Raw genomic sequence first — 21575 nt, 5'->3', positions numbered from 1 at the left:
CGAGCGCCATTAGAAAGTCATGATAATTCTATGTTGCGTACTTAGAATTATTTACAATACAATAAAGAACATGTCTGTCTAATTGTGAGTTAACAAAAAAACAAAAAATAATGAGACATTTTCGCATCACGATTGCAGTTCGAAAAAGTCGGGACAGGGATTGAAAGTAACGCACTGTCCTGACTAGATCGGTGAATCGGATGTCTGGTAGCTTTGCATCAATGATTATAAAACTAAAACCACCCAATATTGCAGCTTGAAGACTTTTGCGCAAGAAACAGATTCATTTATACAAGAGCAAAATTGAAATTTTTACACATTTCAAAAATCGACGATGTTATTTTCGTATTTATTTTTTTAAAGGTTCACAGTTAAACATTTTAGGGTTCGAGGGAGAAGCATGTCCCACATTTCCCCTCCCCTGGGTACTGACGTTACGTACACAGTTGAAGAGAAATTTTGGAGAACCTTTCTATTAAATTTAGTATTTACATTCACCTTATGCTCAGATAGGTTAAACCGTTTATTGACAAATCGTGAACCTTTCCTTTAATAGATAATATTTGGTTTTAAACGACGGGAGAACATTGGTCGAATTTCCTTTCTTGCTCTTTTGAGAGAATATATACTTCTACAATAGCAATCGCGTTCGGAGACCGTGAAAAAAATGACTTGGTTTTCAAAGGCAGACAAGCTTGGTAGTCTAGCTTGCTCGCGGTCAAAGTGACTCACTCACGCTATTCAAGGCCGCTTCTTATCGCAAAACACTGGTCTTCGATGCACAGTGTCTGCACGCAGCACGTTACAAGTGACCAGAGTCTAATTTTAAAGAGAATCTGAAGAATGGTAGATTTCATCAGAGGCGGCTAGGTAGGCACCAGCTCAACATGCAATAGTTTAAGTGATAATTCCTGACAAACAAAAAACCGTATTGAATAGTTATTGGGATAGTAATACATGTATCCGCTCCTTTTTAACAATGTAAGCTCGTAGACAATCTGTATTCCATTTATTTATATTGACAACTTGGTCAACCGGAGGTTATTTTATCGCCTTCGATAATCGAATTGTCTGATCGATTATTTTTTGTTTACCCAGGAACATGCCCCATAGGAGATTTCCGAGACCGGGTTACGCTACTCACTCGTAGCTCCCCAATATCTTCACGATGGTGGCTTGCCACCGGTCCCATACACAGGCCGAGAACCTAGAGAGTGAGCATAGGCGGACTCGAATCCATGCCGTCCTGCAGTCGGAGGTCACGGATGAGGGCTTGTCTTATTTTACCTTTGGCTAATCGCGACGATGAGGATGAATAATGAATAGGAAAATAAAGAAGGCCTCGCACAAAGTAGAGGACGATCTTCAACCTCTTAGGTGACGAGTTCAAGCCTTAAATATGAGGATTTCAACCTTAGACGACCTCAATTTCAAAATTATAAACAAAATGCCTACTTACACTAAACTTCTCATCAAGGCCAAAATAGTTTGTAACTGTGAAACTACCCCTGAATACAAATTGACATTTTTTTCCATGTGAGTAAGAATTAAATATGTGGCATACAGAGATAGATGATACCTTTTGAGAAACAATTAACTGTACCCTGTCCCAGCATCTCTGGAGCAAAGCCGCGCATAGCGGAAGAGAAGTGGAGAGAGGGGAGAGGGGATCGAGTGGACAGAGCGAATCAGTGCACGCTGCTGGGAAGGCTGGTAACTGCAGTGGCTTTCCTCCCTCCACGCAATCCCATTCCTGTCACGTGTTCATCGCTGCTCAGATACTTGTTTTCGTTCACCTGCTCCAGAGATAAGTGGGACAGAGTGTAGTTCGCATACATGTAGCAAGTAAAGAAACTTATCCCAGAATGAAAATTCCACATAGTTTTAAAACGTTTGTTTAAGCAATGAATAACTGGAAGCGGATCACACATAATTCCCATAATTAGCCAAAGGTAAAAAAGAAAAGTCCTCCTCCGTGACCTCCGACAGCAGGACGGCATGGATTCGAGTCCGCCTATGCTCACTCTCTAGGTTCTTGGCCTGTGTATGGGACCGGTGGCAAGCCACCATCGTGAAGATACTGGGGAGCTACGAGTGAGTAGCGTAACCCGGTCTCGGAAATCTCCTATGGGGCATGTTCCTGGGTAAACAAAAAATAATCGATCAGACAATTCGATTATCGAAGGCGATAAAATAACCTCCGGTTGACCAAGTTGTCAATATAAATAAATGGAATACAGATTGTCTACGAGCTTACATTGTTAAAAAGGAGCGGATACATGTATTACTATCCCAATAACTATTCAATACGGTTTTCTGTTTGTCAGGAATTATCACTTAAACCATTGCATGTTGAGCTGGTGCCTACCTAGCCGCCTCTGATGAAATCTACCATTCTTCAGATTCTCTTTAAAATTAGACTCTGGTCACTTGTAACGTGCTGCGTGCAGACACTGTGCATCGAAGACCAGTGTTTTGCGATAAGAAGCGGCCTTGAATAGCGTGAGTGAGTCACTTTGATCGCGAGCAAGCTAGACTACTAAGCTTGTCTGCCTTTGAAAACCAAGTCATTTTTTTCACGGTCTCCGAACGCGATTGCTATTGTAGAAGTATATATTCTCTCAAAAGAGCAAGAAAGGAAATTCGACCAATGTTCTCCCGTCGTTTAAAACCAAATATTATCTATTAAAGGAAAAGTTCACGATTTGTCAATAAACGGTTTAACCTATCTGAGCATAAGGTGAATGTAAATACTAAATCTAATAGAAAGATTCTCCAAAATTTCTCTTCAACTGTGTACTTAAGGTCAGTACCCAGGGGAGGGACCATGTGGGCCATGCTTCCCCCTCGAACCCTAAAATGTTTAACTGTGAACCTTTAAAAAAATAAATACGAAAATAACATCGTCTGTTTTTGAAATGTGTAAAAATTTCAATTTTGCTCTTGTATAAATGAATCTGTTTCTTGCGCAAAAGTCTTCAAGCTGCAATATTGGGTGGTTTTAGTTTTATAATCATTGATGCAAAGCTACCAGACATCCGATTCACCGATCTAGTCAGGACAGTGCGTTACTTTCAATCCCTGTCCCGACTTTTTCGAACTGCAATCGTGATGCGAAAATGTCTCATTATTTTTTGTTTTTTTGTTAACTCACAATTAGACAGACATGTTCTTTATTGTATTGTAAATAATTCTAAGTACGCAACATAGAATTATCATGACTTTCTAATGGCGCTCGCACTATTTGAACTATTTTGTAATATCTGTCTGTCTGTCTCTCTCTCTCTGGTCTACGTCAATGACAGAAATGCAAGCAATAATATTATTTATTTTTAACCCAATTAAAGGAAAGTGTAGCATTTAAAAGAAATAAGAAAGATCGTCACTGTTGCTCTTCCTTAGAATTTGTTGTTCTTCGAGGAAGAAAAATTAGAAGGATTTAGTCCAGCACCTTAACACAGTGTCCCACGAGTCTCTTTTGACTAACACTGTCAAATGTGAAGTGATTTTATGAATAAAATTTTCCGCCTGTTTACGTATAACGTTGCACAGATTTGGTAGTTCGCACTCGGTGTAATTATTTCCTGTTATCTTACGCAACAGCAAATACATTTCATAAGACTCTTCTGGACACGGGACTTGCATCAGTAAACAAGCATTTTGTCTGTTACAGTATCACAGGAAAAGAACATCGTCCTGTAATATTCAAGCCTGTAGATATTTCCCATTAGTAATGTCTAATCACAATAATAAGTTAGAAGAAATAACTCGCATTCCGTTTTTAATCACTTCGAAAATTATTTCTGGAAGATATCGGTTATACTACAAGAAAGCAAATCAAAATTAAAGTAAAAGTTCAACTACACGTATACCAAACGACATTTACAATATTGGAGGGACACAATACTTAAAAAAATATATTGTTTCATTCGAAGGTAAAGGCGTAGTGTAATGGTTCTTCTAGCTGGTTTAAGGAGCTAAAGGTTGTAGGGTAGTGGTTACCGTTCAGGATTGTCAATCTCATGGTCGTAGGTTCAAACCCTTCCGGGGGCAGAAAATTTTCGTAAGTTTTAGACATATCCCATTGTGTTCATTGTCCACGCCGTGTGGAACGGAATGATTCAGTTTGGAATTAACGATGGGGGGAGGGGAAATAATGAATTACAAAATCTCCATTTCAACGAACCGAGAAGTGGAGAAAAATGGAATAATTCTTATAAATTATAAAAATTACGTTCATTTTTTTAGTGGTGTAATCGCAGGTAAAATCAAAGATCTTACATGGAAGATTTTAAATTGCTCTGAACTCAGCCAAAAGGCATTTCGCACCTATCTAATATATTCTCCAATACATTTCAAAATGTTATTGAATGTTTCATGTCGATAATTTGACCAATGCATCCATTCTTGCCGCTCAGACGATATTTTCTGCAACTACCTCTTCTCTCCAGTTCCTTCTCCTTCTTCTCTCCCCTCTTTCCGTTCTGCTTTTATCTCATATCGCCTTCCCTACTTTTCTCGCATCTTATCTCCATCCCACTCTTCTCCACTCCTCTTATCTCCTTTCCTGTCTTAGATTTTCGACTCCACTGCACTATTCTCTCTTTTTTCGTTCTTCTCTTTTTCTCTCCTTTACTCTACTCTCCACTTCCCTCTTCTCGTCTCCTCCTCTCCTCTCCTCTCGTTTTCCCATCTTTTCTCTTCTTTGTTCTTTTTTCCTCATCTCTCCTCGAATCTTTTTCCATTCTCCTCACTACATGTCCTCTCCTCGTCTATCCTATCTTTCTTCTCTCCTCTACTTTTCCTCTTCTCCTTTCGCTTTCTCTTTCTCCTCTCCTTTGTGACCTTTCGTTTCCTCTCACCTCTTTTCCTTACTGTAGACTCATCAGCGATGAAATACTAGAAAACCTATTCTTTTCTTTCAGAAAGAATTTTGTCATTTGCGATATAATAGTGATATTTTTAATAATTTTATACAATAATACTTGTTTATATTTCTTTCGCGTATTTTATAAATATCTATTGTGCATGTGGCAACCCTGAAATTGAGCCTAACTCTGCACGCAACCCACCAACGGCTTGTGTAAATTGGGTTGCCTAGTTTAAAATGTCGTTGTCCTAAAACTTTTGAGAGACACTGTACAAATGCATTCTTCGTTTGTTAAGATAGTCTCTGTTATTCTGTGGTTTTTCAGGTACTCAAAGGGTAAAGTTTTGAGATCACTGATAAGGCACGCTATATGAACGTTTGAAGTTGTAATTGAAATGCAAAATGAAACTTGTGGAACGGTTAGGATAATGTGTTGTGTGTCTTCCATAACTTTAATTGTTTCCCACTGCGTTACATTTTTAGCAATTTGTCCCATGAATGACTCTAGCTTTTGTCCAGTCTTACGGCGGGCATCTCTACATCCTGGCAAAGGAAGTGGAGATCGGGGAAGCGACCATTCCAGTGCGATAAGAAACTAAGCAGTCTGTAGAACGAGGTGCGCGTAGTAGTTCCTCCCGCCAGGCCGTAATTCTCGGCGCCACCGCTGTTGTCTGGTTGGTTTGCTGCGTATTCCCCGCTCCCCACTTCCCTTGCCAGCATGTAGAGCACCCGCCGTAAGAGTAGACAAGAGATCTAGCTTGTCAAGCAGCAAACAACTATTCGTCTATCACTCCTCGGTGGAAAATGGGCACACAGTTCACTCCGCTTTATTCGCTTTTATTTCTTTCTTCTCTCATTCCTGAACCATGTCAACCCCCCTCCCCCCGTTCCTTGTTCCCTACCAAATTGTTGAAGCTCCCCTTACCCCATTTACTTGTTATTCCTTTGTGCGACAGTCGATATCATTTCTTCTCTATGTCCATTATGTGTCACTAATTGATTTTCTACTTATGTATCCATCCTTCTTCCCGAATCTCACACCCACCCCACTAGATATATATTTTTTTCTATTTCTTAATACTATTTCTAATCCCCAAATGTGTACGTCTTCCTCCTTTGTTTGCAGCACTTGCTTCTTAACGCAGTGATAGCCAGCCTACCGTATCGCTGTAGCTCATTTTTGCTTGCACTGTGTGTGTGTAAAGACGGCTTTTTGAATGGACGGTTTCTATCCGATAAAAATCCGGCTTGAAATTTTGGATTTTTACCAATTGTGGTTAGCACATTTCACTTGCAGTGTTAGAAGAGTTTAGAGGTTCGTAATGTCATATTTTTCAATTAGCTAAATAATTTAACATGGTGTAGCAACCAAGAGACACATACTTGCCATTTTTTCTACAGGGTGTCCAAAAAGTCAAGCAACCAAGCCTTTGAATGTACGTTACATTTGTACAAATAGTTATAGAGCCATGAATCTTCTACTAGGTATTAACTTGGTCCATGTGGATATTTTTTAAACATTAAACTAGAAAATGGTGCTGTTCATGAACATTCAGTATGGGGAAGAAGTTACTAAGGTTTAAAAAAAATGTAGGAAGTGAAAACGAGCATGGATTAATTACAGTTATGGAGTCGCTTGCAAAACGTTTTCAATATGTACCGTTGGTCTCTGGAGATATTTACCGAATTGATAAAAGAATGTCAAAATGAAAGAAATATTTGAATTTTTTTTGTATGAAAAACTAACCTACCTATCTTTTGTACAATAAATTTCAAATATTTTCTTTCATCTGGACACTGACTATCATAACCAGATGCCACGCACACCTACCTGATACTGCCCTCTGACCCAATCAATGTTGCCAGTACACCTCGTAATTTTCTAAAAATGCTTCTTCGTGAATAAGCCATAATTACCCACTAAATCGTCTGTAATGCATAAAAATTTATTGTTCTTTTATGAATTCGGTAAACTACCCACAGAGACCATCGATACACGTTGAAAAGTTTTTCAATCGTCTTCACAGCTGTTTCTTATCCATGCAAATTTGATTTGCAGCAAATTTACCTTGATATTAAGACAAAATCATGAAGATTCAGGTATTAATGTCAAAGATGTTGAATACTATTTGTGTTCTAATTTAAATGAATAGTGTGCTTTCGTGTGCTAGCGAATGCCTAAAATAAAGTGCAATTTCTTGCTCAAAAGTAATTTTTTGACTTGTAGCGATTTTATCTTGATATCATGCCGTTTTTATGAAAATAAATAGTGTGCCTTCATGTGCTAACGAATGCCTAAGAGATAATACAATTTAATTGCTCAAAGGTAATTTTTTGACTTATAGCGATTTCATATAATGGCGGAGTTAATTAATATCTTGGTTAATATTTGCGTTTTAATTAAAATTAATAGTGTGCTTTCCTGTGCTAACGAATGCCTAAGCTCTAATACAATTTATTTGCTTAAAAATATTTATTTTTATTTGTGGAGATTCTATCTTGATATCAAGCCAGAATCGCCACAATCAACTCATCAATATCTTGATTAATATTTCTGTGTTTATCAAAATAAATAGTGTGCTTTCGTGTGCTAACGAATGCCTAAAGGATAGTACAATTTGGTTGCTCAAAAATATTTTTTTGATTTGTGGCGATTTTATCTTGATATCAAGCCAGGATCGCCACAATAAACTAATTAATATCTTGATTAATATTTGTGTGCTTATTAAAATAAATAGTGTGCTTTTATGTGCTAACGATGTGCAAACGTCTGAGATATAATTTCATAATTTATTAATATGTGGCGATTTCCACTTGACATATGTGAGAGACACGGGTAATGTTGTGAACCGCCAGTCGCTGTGAAACACGCGCCATTCCATAGGACATGTTGAGACGCGCGTCATGAAAGTCTTCCCACATCGCCTCGAACAGTGCATGCAAGCAGAAGGAGGACATTTAAAGGACGTTATTTTCAAGGCTCACTGATGTCTGTATTGTCCATGTTATACACTGTATTAAATGCCTATTTGCATATTCTGAATTAAATACCATACAAAATTACTACAAGCACTCACGTCTTTCCGTTGTCAATTGAAGTTGGTAGATACAATATGCGTCACCCTGTGTATATATATATACGCACACACACAGGCTTGTGTTATTTATTATAGCTACTACGGACACTTTTGTGTTCACTACACACTATATAATGCGCTTGACTCATCAGCTGAGGCCCTACTCCCTAGTCAGGGGTACGACTTGCTACCCTGAGGTAGATGGAGTGTTCGCCACTGTTGGGGTGGTATCTTCAACGAAGTCCACTCTCTCTCTTTTACTTTCAATCGTCCACCCATTTCCTAATTTGATTATTTGACATCCCTCTACCTCTTTAAAGCAAACAAATAGCGAAAATGAACATTACAGATGACAGGGTACACACAAACATATACCCAAGCCCTGCCCACAATTCGATTCCAGGATCCAGCCTCAACCCTTGGGAAAATAGTAAGCTTGTTCCTGGTATAACGAGATACTTTATACACACCTTCCACATTTAAAGGGATTTGGATTTGTGCGTGTTTTATATGACAAAAATAATATTTAAAATAGAGACGGTTTGCACTAAATTAAAATTAAAACTTGCATGTTCATCATATTTTAGAAAATATATAAAAACTTGAAGGTTTGATATACGTAACTAGTTTCGCTGAGATTTTTTCATGGCTTAAACATCATTGAAATACGTACAAATGTCTATAAATGAATCCTAATAACAATATTAATTGCAAGAAAAAATAGCGTTATTTCAGCATAGCATGTGCTCCCCATGAGTGAACTATTTACATAAGAATAATAAAGACAAGAGCTACAAGGAAAAATAAGAATTTTGAAAGTATATAGGTATTTCATTCTTTCCAAATATCAGTGCCATCTGCCGGAATATTCAAAAATACTTTCCACTATTCCATTTTATGATTGGATCAGCTACTTAATGACCTAAAGATTGCCAATTAACAATGACAACTAAAAATCTAAAAATAGTTTAAAAGACCCAATTTTAACATGGCTAATGTTTCTATTATTAGTTCCTTAACAGGAAATGAGTTAATTTTTAGAGAGCAATTTAATGGACGACAGCGCAAATGTTTAAATTTACTACAACTTGTTCGAGAAGGAGGGATAGTGCCCTTGAAGACCCCTCACCTGTTTATTGCAGAACTGTGAAATATATGCAATTTAAAATAAAATTTATGGCGCTGGTGGTGAAGTGGTTTTTCACAATAAATGTGAACCCTTGGCGGACATTCTTAAATAAAAATGATTGTCAATTGTTTACCAGTTGAAACATGTACAGCCAGCGGCAAAAAATGGGACACCTAGATCCTGCAGTAAGTGGATTTTAATAGCAAATTGTCAATGGTAACTTGTACTACCGCCCTAGAGTTAGGCAACACACATAACGCCTTCAGGGAAGCGGGTTTTTTCAGGTGTCCCACTTTTATTGTCGCTGACTGTACATTGAGAAGCTCCTCCCCATTTCCACTGGACCAATTAGAGCATGCTGAAAGCAAGCAGCCACCCCTGGATTTAATTCACAGTCAGCAAGAGATAAAATTTCACCTGCAAAACTTAAAAAATAGGGGTATCTACTTTATTTCCTGGGCTGTAGCGGCGATTGGTTGCCAGAGCTGTGCGCGCGTGTGTGTATGGGTGTGGTGGAGGGCAAGAAAAGTTTAAAATAAAATAAAGTGGACTTAAAACAAAGAGAAAAACAAGACAATCGATTTTATCCACTTTGGAAATTGCTATGTGTAAAAGCTCGTTATACCTTTGAAGGAATATGCTGAATGTGACTGGAAAAATGTTGAAATATGCTCTAGCAAGTAAAATGTGGCAAATATGTCTTAACAAAACACCTTAAATTCATTAGTTTCACATAATATGAATTTGAATATACAGGGTGTCCCAAACAAAATTATACCCAAAACAAAAGCAGTGGTAACCTTTGGGTATACTTTTATTTGGGACACCCTATATTTCAGGAACATAAAAACCCTCACGAAAGCATATGCGACGATATGAACACGGTGCGGATTTATAGGCACTAAATACTTGTAAAATATGCAGGCAAGTAGGTACCAAAATGATTGGTTCTTGCCATTATCTGAAAATTGCTATATGTAATTTTCATAAATACGCATTCCAAACCTGTGGCGTATTCTCCCTGTTACCGCGTTTACCGCGGGAAAACAAACTTTTTAAAATATATTTTTATGCATTTAGCTTTAATACAGTGCGTTCGAAAAGTAACTATACACCTGTCAGGCGACGAACACGCAATGAACAACAAAAAACCAGACACACCCTCTCGTCTCAAAGCACCAACCTGACTGGCTCGCGGAAGCGATCTGCACACAATACAGGATTACCAACCTTTGCAGAAAACATTACACGCAGCGCACGGAATACAATCCCTCAACATATAATCGTCCTAGGTGTATAATTACTTTTCGAACGCACTGTATACGGGTAATTGCTCATTATATATTATGCAAACTATTAAAACAAGATTCTGAAACCAGAATTTAAGTAAATTATTTAAAGAACTTCAAGACTGGTTCATTTACGCCACTGGTCGTTCTCCATCGTACCCTTCTGACGACCAGTTCCCTCCCCGATTGTACGTGGGGAGTGCGAGGGAGCCGAAGCGAGTAGTTATTTAAAAACATGCGGAATGCGGCATCAACTCCACCACTGCAAACAACGTTGGCGGGACAAAACTGCTTGTTCTTTCTTGCGCTTATCAGAGACAGTGTTGCTATATGAAGTAAAATTTCCCTTGGTGCAGGCAAATGTAAGTTCAAGTTTTGGTAAAAAGGAATATTTTATGAAAAAATTTAGAAATTACAGGAAAATTTGAAATTGTCCGACTTCTGTTTTGTTTTATTTGCATGCCTGAATTAGTGTTTTCTTTATATTACATGTATTTAATCGAAATAAGAGGGGGATGTATGGTAAATATTTATAAGAATTGTTGTGGTAAATCAGGTACAATTTTCAGAAGACGATACTGTCCCGAACCATTGCGTAATGTGCCTCAACCGGGAAGTGAACCATGACTATTACAAGACGGCAGGGTAAACCCTACGCTATCGGGTATAGCCTGACAAGTTAAGTCCCGATATGCGCAGATCGCTGCGGAGCACTTCCTATTACGGCATCATCCACACCACTCTTCTACGTACTAGTCTGACTTTGAGACTACGAGTGGTGCCAACTCAGCAAAATTAAGCTAAAACAAATATGACAAACTATTTTTACTGTGTAGATTGTCGGTGCCGGCTCATATCAGTTTATCAGTGGTTCATTTGATTTAATCCGGTCTTTGAAAATGCGTGCCGTGCACGAATCGTAAACTGTAGTATTACGCACGCGCGTTAAGGTTTATAACGAACAGAAACTACTGGGCGAATGACTCCTTTTTCTGAATGCGACATCGAGCAGTGGCCTGGTTTTTTTAAAAGCCGAGTGGGATTGGGGTTATTTTGTTTATCGTACAACAATCACTACGAGAAGGCAATCTGATAACACGCTTGTCTGTGTTCTTTTTTAAAGCACTGAAATGTTCTTGCTCTTTACTCTTGGCTGCATATTTTTGAAATGCAAAAATCAAATCATGCCGGGTCCAACGAAATCTACAATCTGCTCTGGAAAGCCCCTTAGAGGACAGACCAGAGAAATTGTTTACAATGTTGCAACATATTTGGGAAATCAGAATGTTGTCGAGTCCACAAGCGCCGCCATGGGAGTATCTAAATGGATGGTTTCTCAAGTTTTAAAAGAATTGGATTGGACTGATTTGTTGTTTTAAGTCCACTACATGCACAGTAAGGCTAGTCGGGACTGGACGTACAGTTTAAAGTGGGATCCGAACTACTATGTGCCTCCACCGGAAATGGAATCCGGGATCCCTTGATTGCAAGGCGACGACGTTACCACTGCGCCATTGGGGAGTTCAAGTTTTAAAAGAAGGAAAAGAGTCGTTGGCGAAAGGTGAGCTGAAGTTCTGTACTCCGACAGGTAGAAAACAGCCCAGGTATAATCGAATACAAATTTCGTTGAAAATCCTCAGGCCATTCCGCTCCCTGCAGGTTGAAACACTGCGAACCAACGTCGCTGCGGAGAATGGAGTGGAGAAATGTGGTGTGAGCTGCGCAACAGCTATTTGCAGCGTCTTGTTTTTAAACTTGTCAAGTTATAGCGCATCGTACTGAAAGCAACTAAAGTTAACACATGTAATATGCTGCGTGAAATATGCTTGAAAGACGTACACTTACTTTTTAACATGATATTTTTTTTTTATTGTCCATTTTTACAAAATTCGGCTCACAAAGCAATATAACACTCAGCAACCACAAATGTCCATCTTGCCACCTTTCACAAGAGAACGTAAGACTTGTTTAGCGCCAGGACATCCCACGTCACAAAACACAAAGTCGTCCATGTTGCTTTCCAAAATCCAGGCCTTTCCGTTCTTCCGGTCGTGTGCGATTTGCGTCGGGAAGCGACAGAAGCAACCTGGATACACTAGCTCCAAGTTCTTGATGTCGAACGCAGTGTCGACGTTCCACCGATAGATGGCATGGCTTTTCCTGAACCGCAAGTAGATGCCAGAGCCACCATCGGTGCCCAGGAACACTACGTGGTCGGGTTTGGCGGCAACTTTGAACACCAGGCGCCCACCTACCTCGCTCGGGAAACCGTTTCGCAGGTTGTTCACCTTGATTCCGTATATTGCGGGGGAGGATAGGTAACTGAAGAATAAAATCTTGACACCAGACGATCTCTGCGCGATTGCGATGAAGAGAACGTCCTTCTGTGGACCCAGGATTTCTGCAGGTAAGTTCACCAGCCAGCTCATGTCCTCGATGACCGAGTGTACGATGATTCTTCTGTTGGCAGAGTCGCTGATGTAGAGGAAGAAGTTGCCGTTGGAGTCGTGGTCCGTCACAAGATGCTGCAACCGGCTGTTGGGCTTCACGAGATCGGTCATGTTGACCCTTTTCACGATTTTACCACTCTTCACGTCTAAACCGACCACCTTGGGAGGGCAGTGCCGTGTTGGTTGTTCCAGAGTGTCCACAACTCCACTGTCCAGGACCCAAAACACATCGTGGACTCCAGGAGCTATGTCGACAACGTTCTGGAGGGCATCGCAGTGCCCAGTTTCCTGCATACTCCAGCTTGGGAATGGCTGGAACACTAACGATCCAGACTTGCCTTTCAGAGGCGTCCTGGCCAACGTCACGGGAACGCCTGACTTGAACCTTGGCAGAGCGAAGAACGCCTCATTGTTGTTGATGTAAAGTCTGGTGGCGACGGAGTTCTTCTGAATGTACCACTTTGACTTCACGAATACATTCTTTGTCGTGTTGCAGGGCCAATCAAATTGCGCACCAGACCACCTGTACAACTGCTCCTCGGGCCAGTTCGCACCACCGTGCACCATATGCACGCAAATAACGCACCCGACAATACAAGCAAGCACCGACATGCTAACTGCACTATCCTTAACATCGACTGATATTTGCCGGCGATTTTTACCTTTCGAATTAACTAAAGCCGACGACAACAAGAATTCATAACATAATAACATTTTAATCTGAAAACACAACTTGACCTATTTTTCTCATGTGCTATATTTCAGCGATCATGACACACATTCCATAACATTTGTTTCACAACGATCCTGGTGCATAAAATAGTTTTTGTTTGTTTATATAATAAGTGTAAACGAAAGTTTTAGCAATTCACTCATGGTGACATAAGGAACACAGAACAAAACACATCGTGTTGTTTATATCTGTACGGTTACGTGTCGAAATACAGTAAAACCTCGTTAATTCGGACCGCGATAAGCCGGACTTCGTTTAATCCGGACAGGCAAAAGCCAAAAGGGAAAAAAGCAGAATGCAAGGTTTTAAATGTGGCTAGAAGTCAACAAGAGAACTTCCAAAAGAAAAGGCAGTCAACCACTGATGAAATTCTGTTTCCCGCAGACTTTGTAGTGTACTGTATAGTGTATTTAGGCCTATGCGCTTTAAATGCAGCATAATAAACTTATTTTGTTGCTATAAACGGAGTTTTATTGCACTTTCTACTGTTCCTTTAGGTTATTTAAGTTAATCCGGACTTTCGTTAAACCGGTCAACTTCGTCCGGATTAACGAGGTTTTACTGTAGTACAGACTGATTAAATAAAAAATACAAAGGCAGATAAAATTGTAAAGCTCTTCAACTAAAGGAATGTTCAGGAGGCAGATGCCGAGGCCAATTTTTGACGTCACACATTAATTTATATCTTTCAGTAATTCATCACGGTCCATTTGCATGTGGAATGGAGAAATTGTTTTTCTTTCTCATTTTCATTGTCGTAAAATTACACTTGGATCTCAATATTCCTGTGGTGGATAATAACGTTTGGTATCTTCTTTATACATACATCTAAAGTAATTGAAAGGTGATAATGTCTTTCAGTACATAAAATTAGCAAAAAAGGTGTTCATATTAGTTACAATAATTTAAATAAAAACAAATATATAAATGTTTGCCATCTATCGATCTATCCGTAGTAAGTGTATTTTCCAAAGTTTTGCTTAGATTAGGATTTCACTGAGAAACTTCGACATATTTGACTGCATTCAAACGTTAAAGCTTCTACCTCAGTTTGCCTAGATAAAACATTAGTTATTTTTAATTGTATCTGTTTGGACTCATACCATTCTTCAACCAACCACCATATTTGAAATTGTATTATTACCTAATTGTAACTTAAGTGATACCCTAAAGCTACCAGGTAAAACCCTACACTTAGCTTTTCTTCTGTTTCAAGTACATGTATTAAAACACAGATGGAGCTCTTGCAGCATTATGCTTCTGAAATAACCTGTCACAAAATAAAATTTTTATTAACGATTAAGTTTATTTAGTTTTCGGGTCGTAAAAACCCTACACTAAGAATTTGACTGGTATCTAACTAGTGTCAAAAATGAATATGACGGTATTGAAAATATTAAAGTATATTACATAAATAACTGTAATTTATGGAAATTTAATAATTCAGTTTATAAAAATATATTTGTAGTGTATTTGTATTTGTATGTCTTCATATAGAAAATATTTAAATTTGTGCTTTTTTCTTAAAAGTCTCAATGCTACACTATAGGTATATTTATACATGTGTGTCTGAGTTTAATTTTTCAAGAGGTTACCCGCGTCCCAATTTTGTTCTTGTAAATTAACAGGCCATGTTTTAAATTTTAACGGTAAAATATTGCCAATTTTGCTGCTACTTGTGCGATTATATGAAGTAGCGTTATTGATTTGTGTAGTATGGAAATTATTAACTTTGTGCAATGTTGCCTGGTCAACTTCCGTGGCGGAGTGGTGAGGGCAAAGCGCTATGACACCAGGGGTCTCAGGTTCCAATCCCGGTCAGAGCATGGGTGTTCTTTTGTGAGTGTCCCTTCAACAATTTCATCACATCATCTCTCTTCGTCGCGATAAGCCAAACGTGGACGTAAAATAACTAATTCAATCAAAACAATACAGGATCACCTTGTATATATGGCTACTGATGATTAAGGCTCGGAAGTGGGTGACATTAATAATCTCAAAATATGACCTGTAGAATGACCTATTTTTTAAATGACATAAAAAACTTTCTTCTATAAAAAAAACTTTGTTTGGTGCTTTAAATTCCCGAAGCAAAGGAGAAAAAACAATTAAGTGCACTTAATTGATTTATTGATTGATTTGCTCTATTTTACTTCGCTTTTTGTGCCACTTTTGGCTAATTTGCGAAGATGGGGATGAGTGATCATATGATGAAATTGATGAATGGACACTCACAAACATACATGTACAGGCCGGGATTCGAACCCGCGACCCCCTAACGTTGTAGCGCCATGTCCTAACCACTCCGCCAAGGGGCCCGGCTAAGTGCATTTAAAATTCACGAATCAACAGGGAAGGAGGAAAAGGAAATCTCAACTATAATTTTTAAAAATGCAACAAAAGAGAAATACACTGAAAAATTACCTAAGAGCGAAGCAAAATGGCTGAAAATGCAAAAAATACAAATAAAAACAATGTTTTCTGGTTGAATGGAAACAGACTACTACCATCATTGTCTTCAAGGTCCAGATAGAAATATGATTTTTCTTCAACTTCCGTGCCCTACTGATAAGAATAGAGAAAACAATAGAATGAATGAATGAATTGGTGTTTTAAGTCTACTTTATGCACAGTAAGGCTAATCGGGACTGGACCTACAGTTTAAAGTGGGATCCGAACCACTATGTGCCTCCACCGGGTATCGAACCCGGGACCCCTTGATTACAAGGCAACAACGCTACCACTGCGCCATCTGGGAGGCCCAGAAAGCAACAGAGTATTGAGGTTTTCTCAATATCATTTTCCTGTAGGAACGCTTAAAAAATAGTAATTCTGGGTGGCCACTGGAGGACCTTGATAAAATTCAAGTGTAATTTCCGGTTTTCAAGGCGAACTTTCCAAACATTCAAGGCTACAAGCAGATGTTTTCTCTATTCCAGCCTTACGTCTTATCGTCTCTCATATAATATAATATAATATATTAACAATATAAAGGGTCTGTGTGAATTGAATTAAACTGTATATATATTTAAAATATTTAATTTAAGATGCGAAGTTTAAATTTGTCATTTCACACTCAGACTCGAAATGCATCTACAAACAGAAGTCACAAATGTTACGGGATATACTAACGCACGAAAAATTGTTAATTGTATACGAATTTCAAACTCCAATTTTTAGTAATCAACTTCAAGATATCCTATCTTGCAATAATCTTTCGCATGTCAGACTGTTTTAGAAGCTAAAATGAAACATTTATTTCAGGGCATTCAGAAATATGCATTAATCCAATGGGATTTGGATTAATAAAAGTTCCGATTTTTCACGTATACGGAGAAAAAATTCACGCGGAATTCCCGGAGCCAATAATTCACGCATAATTCTCGGAATTCCAGGTGATTAGACACACAGTAATCAAACTTGTACACCAGAATATGTTCACCTCCACAATGAAGGGCAGTCACCTTAACACATGCAACCAAATCAGCTGGTGTGTGTCGTAAGTGGGAAGCGCATACGGTCAGCAGGATTACTCAACGTGTCAACGGGACACATTCTCTGATTTCTGCTGACTCCGGTCGATATTTTCAGCTCGCAATATCCGAGTACAACACAGCTGGACGTAGTTGTCACAGGCAGGCAAGGTACCGCTGTAGGACGAACGGTGGGCTCTGTGAAAGGTAGACGAGGTGAGTAACAAGGCTGCTTCCTGATTAAGTGTATTGTATCTGAGACGGCCCTAGAAATGGGCAAGCTAGACTCTCGCCCTGCACTATACCCTGTCTCAGCTAACTGTGGAGCAAGGCTGCGCATAGCGTCAGAGAAGCGAGGGAAATCGAGTGGCCAGAGCGAAGGAGTACACGCTGATGGGAAGGCTGGTAACTGCTGTCGGTTTCCCCTCCCCTCCACGCAATTCTGTATACGGTTGTTAAAGGTCCAGGAATTTTAAATAACTTCAATTCCGGTCCAGAAGAGAAAATCAGTAAGCGTAAATGGGTTCTGGACCGTAAAGAACCTTTTTAGCTGTAAAGTATTTCATTTCGGTCCAGGAACCGTTTTACAAGATCAATTTAAATACGGTCCGGGAACCTTTATTTCTGGATCAATTTAAATACGGTCCAGGAACATCTTTTTCTGGATTAATTTAAAAACGGTCCAGAAACTTTCTTTCCAGATCAATTTAAATTCGGTCCAAGAACCTATTTTCAGACTGAATTTAAATTCGGTCCAGGAACCTTTTTCCCGGATGAATTTAAATACGGTCCAGAAAGCTTTTTTCCGGATCAATTTTAATTCGGTCCAGCAACTTCTTTTTAATGAAACAATAATCAACTTGTACCGAATTTAAATTGTGCGAGAAAAAAGGTTCCGGTCCTGCAGCGGGAGCCAATAGAACCCATTAGAATTTATGGGTTCCTGATTCTGTCCCTCTCACGTGTTCATTGGTGGAGCCGTCTTGCGTCACTACTTGCGCAGAGACTTGTTTCCTTTCCCCTGCTCCAGAGTTAGCTGGGACAGAGTATAGATGAAAATAATGGTTTGTGTGCGGTTTATTGTGAGTTTATAGGACGCTATTGCTTGTAATTAAGCAACTAATGTGGTTTCTTGACGTCATACATTGTTTTGACATTCTGAAAAATATCCCAAACTACTGAAATCATATTCTAAAAAAGTACTAACGAAAATATTTAAATGAAAAATAGTTAATATGCTCTATTCGTCCCATAATAGAATGTTTGAGTTTTTAAGTCCACTTTATGCACAGATAGGCTAATCGAGACTGGACCTACAGTTTAAGTGAGATCCGAACCACTATGTGCCTCCACCGGGTATCGAATCCGGGACGCCTTGATTACAAGGCGACGACGCTACCACTACGCCATCGGGGAGGCCTCACATTATAGAATTTAATAATAAAGAAAGTGCTCCCCGTTGCTTTACACCACCCCGTCAAGGCATGTAGGGTGTGTGGAGTTAGGGCCACACACTTTCTTTATCGCGGCCGAAGATGGGGGTGATGTGATCAGAACCTCGCCCCTGGCTGCTTTACCCCCAGTTTCCTCCAAGTACCCACTTGAGGGTGCGCTGGGGCAGCTTGAACAGGGGGACGAATTCCCGTTCTCCCCCTGCCGGGAATCGAACCCTGGTCGATAAAAAATACAGGAATACCCCTATGCGGTAGTGTTCCCCGTTTTTCACTTTTTTTCTTAATTTTCCCTAATTTTTCTGAAATTTTATTTGGACAAACACAAACGTCCATGTTCGAACCGAACCGCTGTGCTAAACACTGCGCCACGGAGGTCGACAACGACTGAGCTACCGCGGCTCAGTAACATATTATTTATTTTCAAACAATGTAAATTCACTAATGCGTCAAAATTCAATGAAAATTTAACAAAAGTGAATATGATAGAGAATATTATTGGATACAATTAATAAATTGCCACTTTGATAGGTAAAACAATTGTTTGATATTGGACACACCCAGTTTTCTAATTAAATATAAAGAACGTCGCACGAGTGGTGCATGAGATGAAAACAAACATTAATTTAGAAACTTTTATTACCTCCCATAATTATTGGTTTTAACCTTCAACATGCTTATTGCTCATAGGTAATAATACGAAATTATAAATGAATTGTTTATTAATTCTATTGAGATTGTGATTATAGACTACGTATTTACTTCAAAGTAAGGGACAAAAGTTTCTATTTTTTTCAAACCTCTGAAAAAGTTTGGTGAAATTGTATCCCACCTTGGGTCAGCCCTGATTCAAACCGTGGTTCGTTCCTCTGTCACTCCAGATTAATGCCAGGAGGATACCAAACTAGATCCTTTGAGACTTGTTGGAACGATACAGACAAGGGTCTCTTGGATCGAGACGAGAATTAAAACTGGAAAGTTTTATGACTTACTGGAAAATGTTTGCATACGTTCGGGATAAAATTTGCTTTTTTTCTAGTGTTCGTAGCGTCTAAACGAGGCATCAAAAAGAAAAAAGGCAACATCGCCAGCGATGCCCGTTGAACTGTGGAAACTGCAGAATGCGAGTCGGCGATTGCGGTGTCCCTACGTTAAAAACAAATATTTACTCCGCTGAATAAAAATCTGTATAAAATCGGTTACACAGTGTGAATTGACAATGATAATAGATTTTGAAAATAGGTGTGTAGAGCTTCAAAGCAAGACCAATATTGTATTTGTAGGACTACCCAATACTAAGAAAAAGTTGTTTCGCAAAATTGATGCGAACGTTATTTTTTTTTTTTTGACAATTTGAAAAATATGAAAATTAAGAATTGTGTTTAAAACCTTTCTAGAAGTACTGTATTACAATTCGGATCACCTGTTTTTTTATTTATAGAATTTCAAAGAGAGGATCGTTTGCAAAACTAAAAAACGGCATTTTTTTATGTTCTCAGGATGATGTAAAATAGAAGGTATACTCGGAAAGAATTTGGTTATCATAGAATTGAATTGAATAAGCTAAATTTTGATGTAACTCGTTTTTTATGTAGGTCTACTGGCTAAGTTTTAATCGCAGTCCAAACTCGAGTAACTATAATTTCTAATCCGAAGAAGAAATGGCGATATCTTGATACGACACCAAATGGTGCTCTTCAAAATGATTTTATTTAAACAAAACTGAAAACCGCATTGTTGAACGTAACGTTCCTCTACTTCTCATACGACGAAATGTTATAGCTTTCTATCTCCGAAGGAAAAAGTGAGGATGATAATTGTGAAAAGATTTCTGACCAGAAGCGTAAACGCAACTGTTGTAGTTTAAGAAAGTGCCAAGAGATGGCAGGAGCTTCTTTCTTTCCTTCTAACAAGCTTGTACAATAATCACGATTAGGTGAAAGTACATGAATCATTTACAACCAGCAAATCAATGATATATTAAAAAAGAATACAATGTGTCTCTATAAAGTGTTATTACTTTGTGCATTAGAGAGTCGAAATGACGTTTCTCCCGAATAGTCCATCCACAATTATGCTAAGTTTGCATTAGTGCAGGAAGACAAAATTGGATTGGAATATCCCCGATAACTGCAACCAATTTAAGCTGAAATTAATGCATTAACTTTGATAACCAATGTGAACTTATATTTCAGAAAAATCGGTCAAGTGTTTCAAGTAAGGCTGTTAAAGATCCAGGAATTATAAATAAATTCAATTCCGGTCCGCGAGATAACAATAGCAAGCGTAAATGGGTTCTGTACCGTAAAGAACCTTATTATCTTTGAAGTTTTTCAATTCGGTCCTGGAACCTTCTTTTTCGAATTAATGTAAACACGGTCCAAGTTCAGTATTGAAATGAAATAATACGCAAGTTTGACCGAATTTACATTGTGTGAGAAAAAAAGAGGTTCCGGTCCTGTTATGGAACCCAATAAAATCCATTTGAAATTTTCGGTTCCTGGACCCTTAACAAAACTGGTCTCAAATTGGCGGAAGAAAATTAGATTTCACCAGTGTTACGGTAGCTCAAAATTATGCTTATATTTTGATTTGATTGATTTGCTTTATTTTACTTCGCTTTTTGCGCCACTTTTGGCGAATCTGCGATGAGGATGATATGATGAAATTGAAGAATGGCTGGGATTCGAACCCGGGATCCCTGGCTAACCACTCCGCCACGGGGACCGGCTTATGCTTATATTTTAAAATCTCTTGTCGAGACCACGTATTTGGATATTATGATAGGAAACTCAGCTGTTTTAACCTTTAGACCACCGAGCGGGTTTTCGACAGTAACCTCTCTCTGGCCGCCGCCTTTGCACGCGATTTTTAAATTTTACACTTATTTCAGAAAAAAGTTATATGTCGGAGACTATTTGAGAAATCTACTTCGGGTAACTTTTGTTTTGCAGCTAGAACATCAGGGCATGCAACTGTGTAGGAATCAAAACGCCAAAGCCAATAAGCGAGGTTAAGTGGGCCGCGGCCCTTAACTTTCAATGAAAAAATCATAAAAATGGGGAGTTTTTTTTTACATATTCTATAATGTAATGCACCCACG

General features: G+C 38.7%; 1 protein-coding gene across 1 annotated transcript; it reads right to left on the bottom strand.

Annotated features, from left to right (window-relative positions):
• Nucleotides 1-12278: 12278 nt before the first annotated feature.
• LOC145990522 (dopaminechrome tautomerase-like) lies at nt 12279-13427 on the bottom strand. Its single transcript, XM_083126216.1, has one exon. The coding sequence runs from the start codon at nt 13425-13427 to the stop codon at nt 12279-12281; it is 1149 nt and encodes a 382-aa protein (XP_082982342.1).
• Between the last annotated feature and the right edge of the window lie 8148 nt (nt 13428-21575).

The sequence above is a fragment of the Lepisma saccharinum genome, chromosome 7, assembly GCF_977018435.1.
Source record: "Lepisma saccharinum chromosome 7, izLepSacc3.1, whole genome shotgun sequence".
NCBI classification, from domain to species: Eukaryota; Metazoa; Arthropoda; class Insecta; order Zygentoma; family Lepismatidae; genus Lepisma; species Lepisma saccharinum.
Note: the sequence above shows the minus strand (reverse complement) of the source record. Positions and strands in the feature narration are given on the sequence as shown.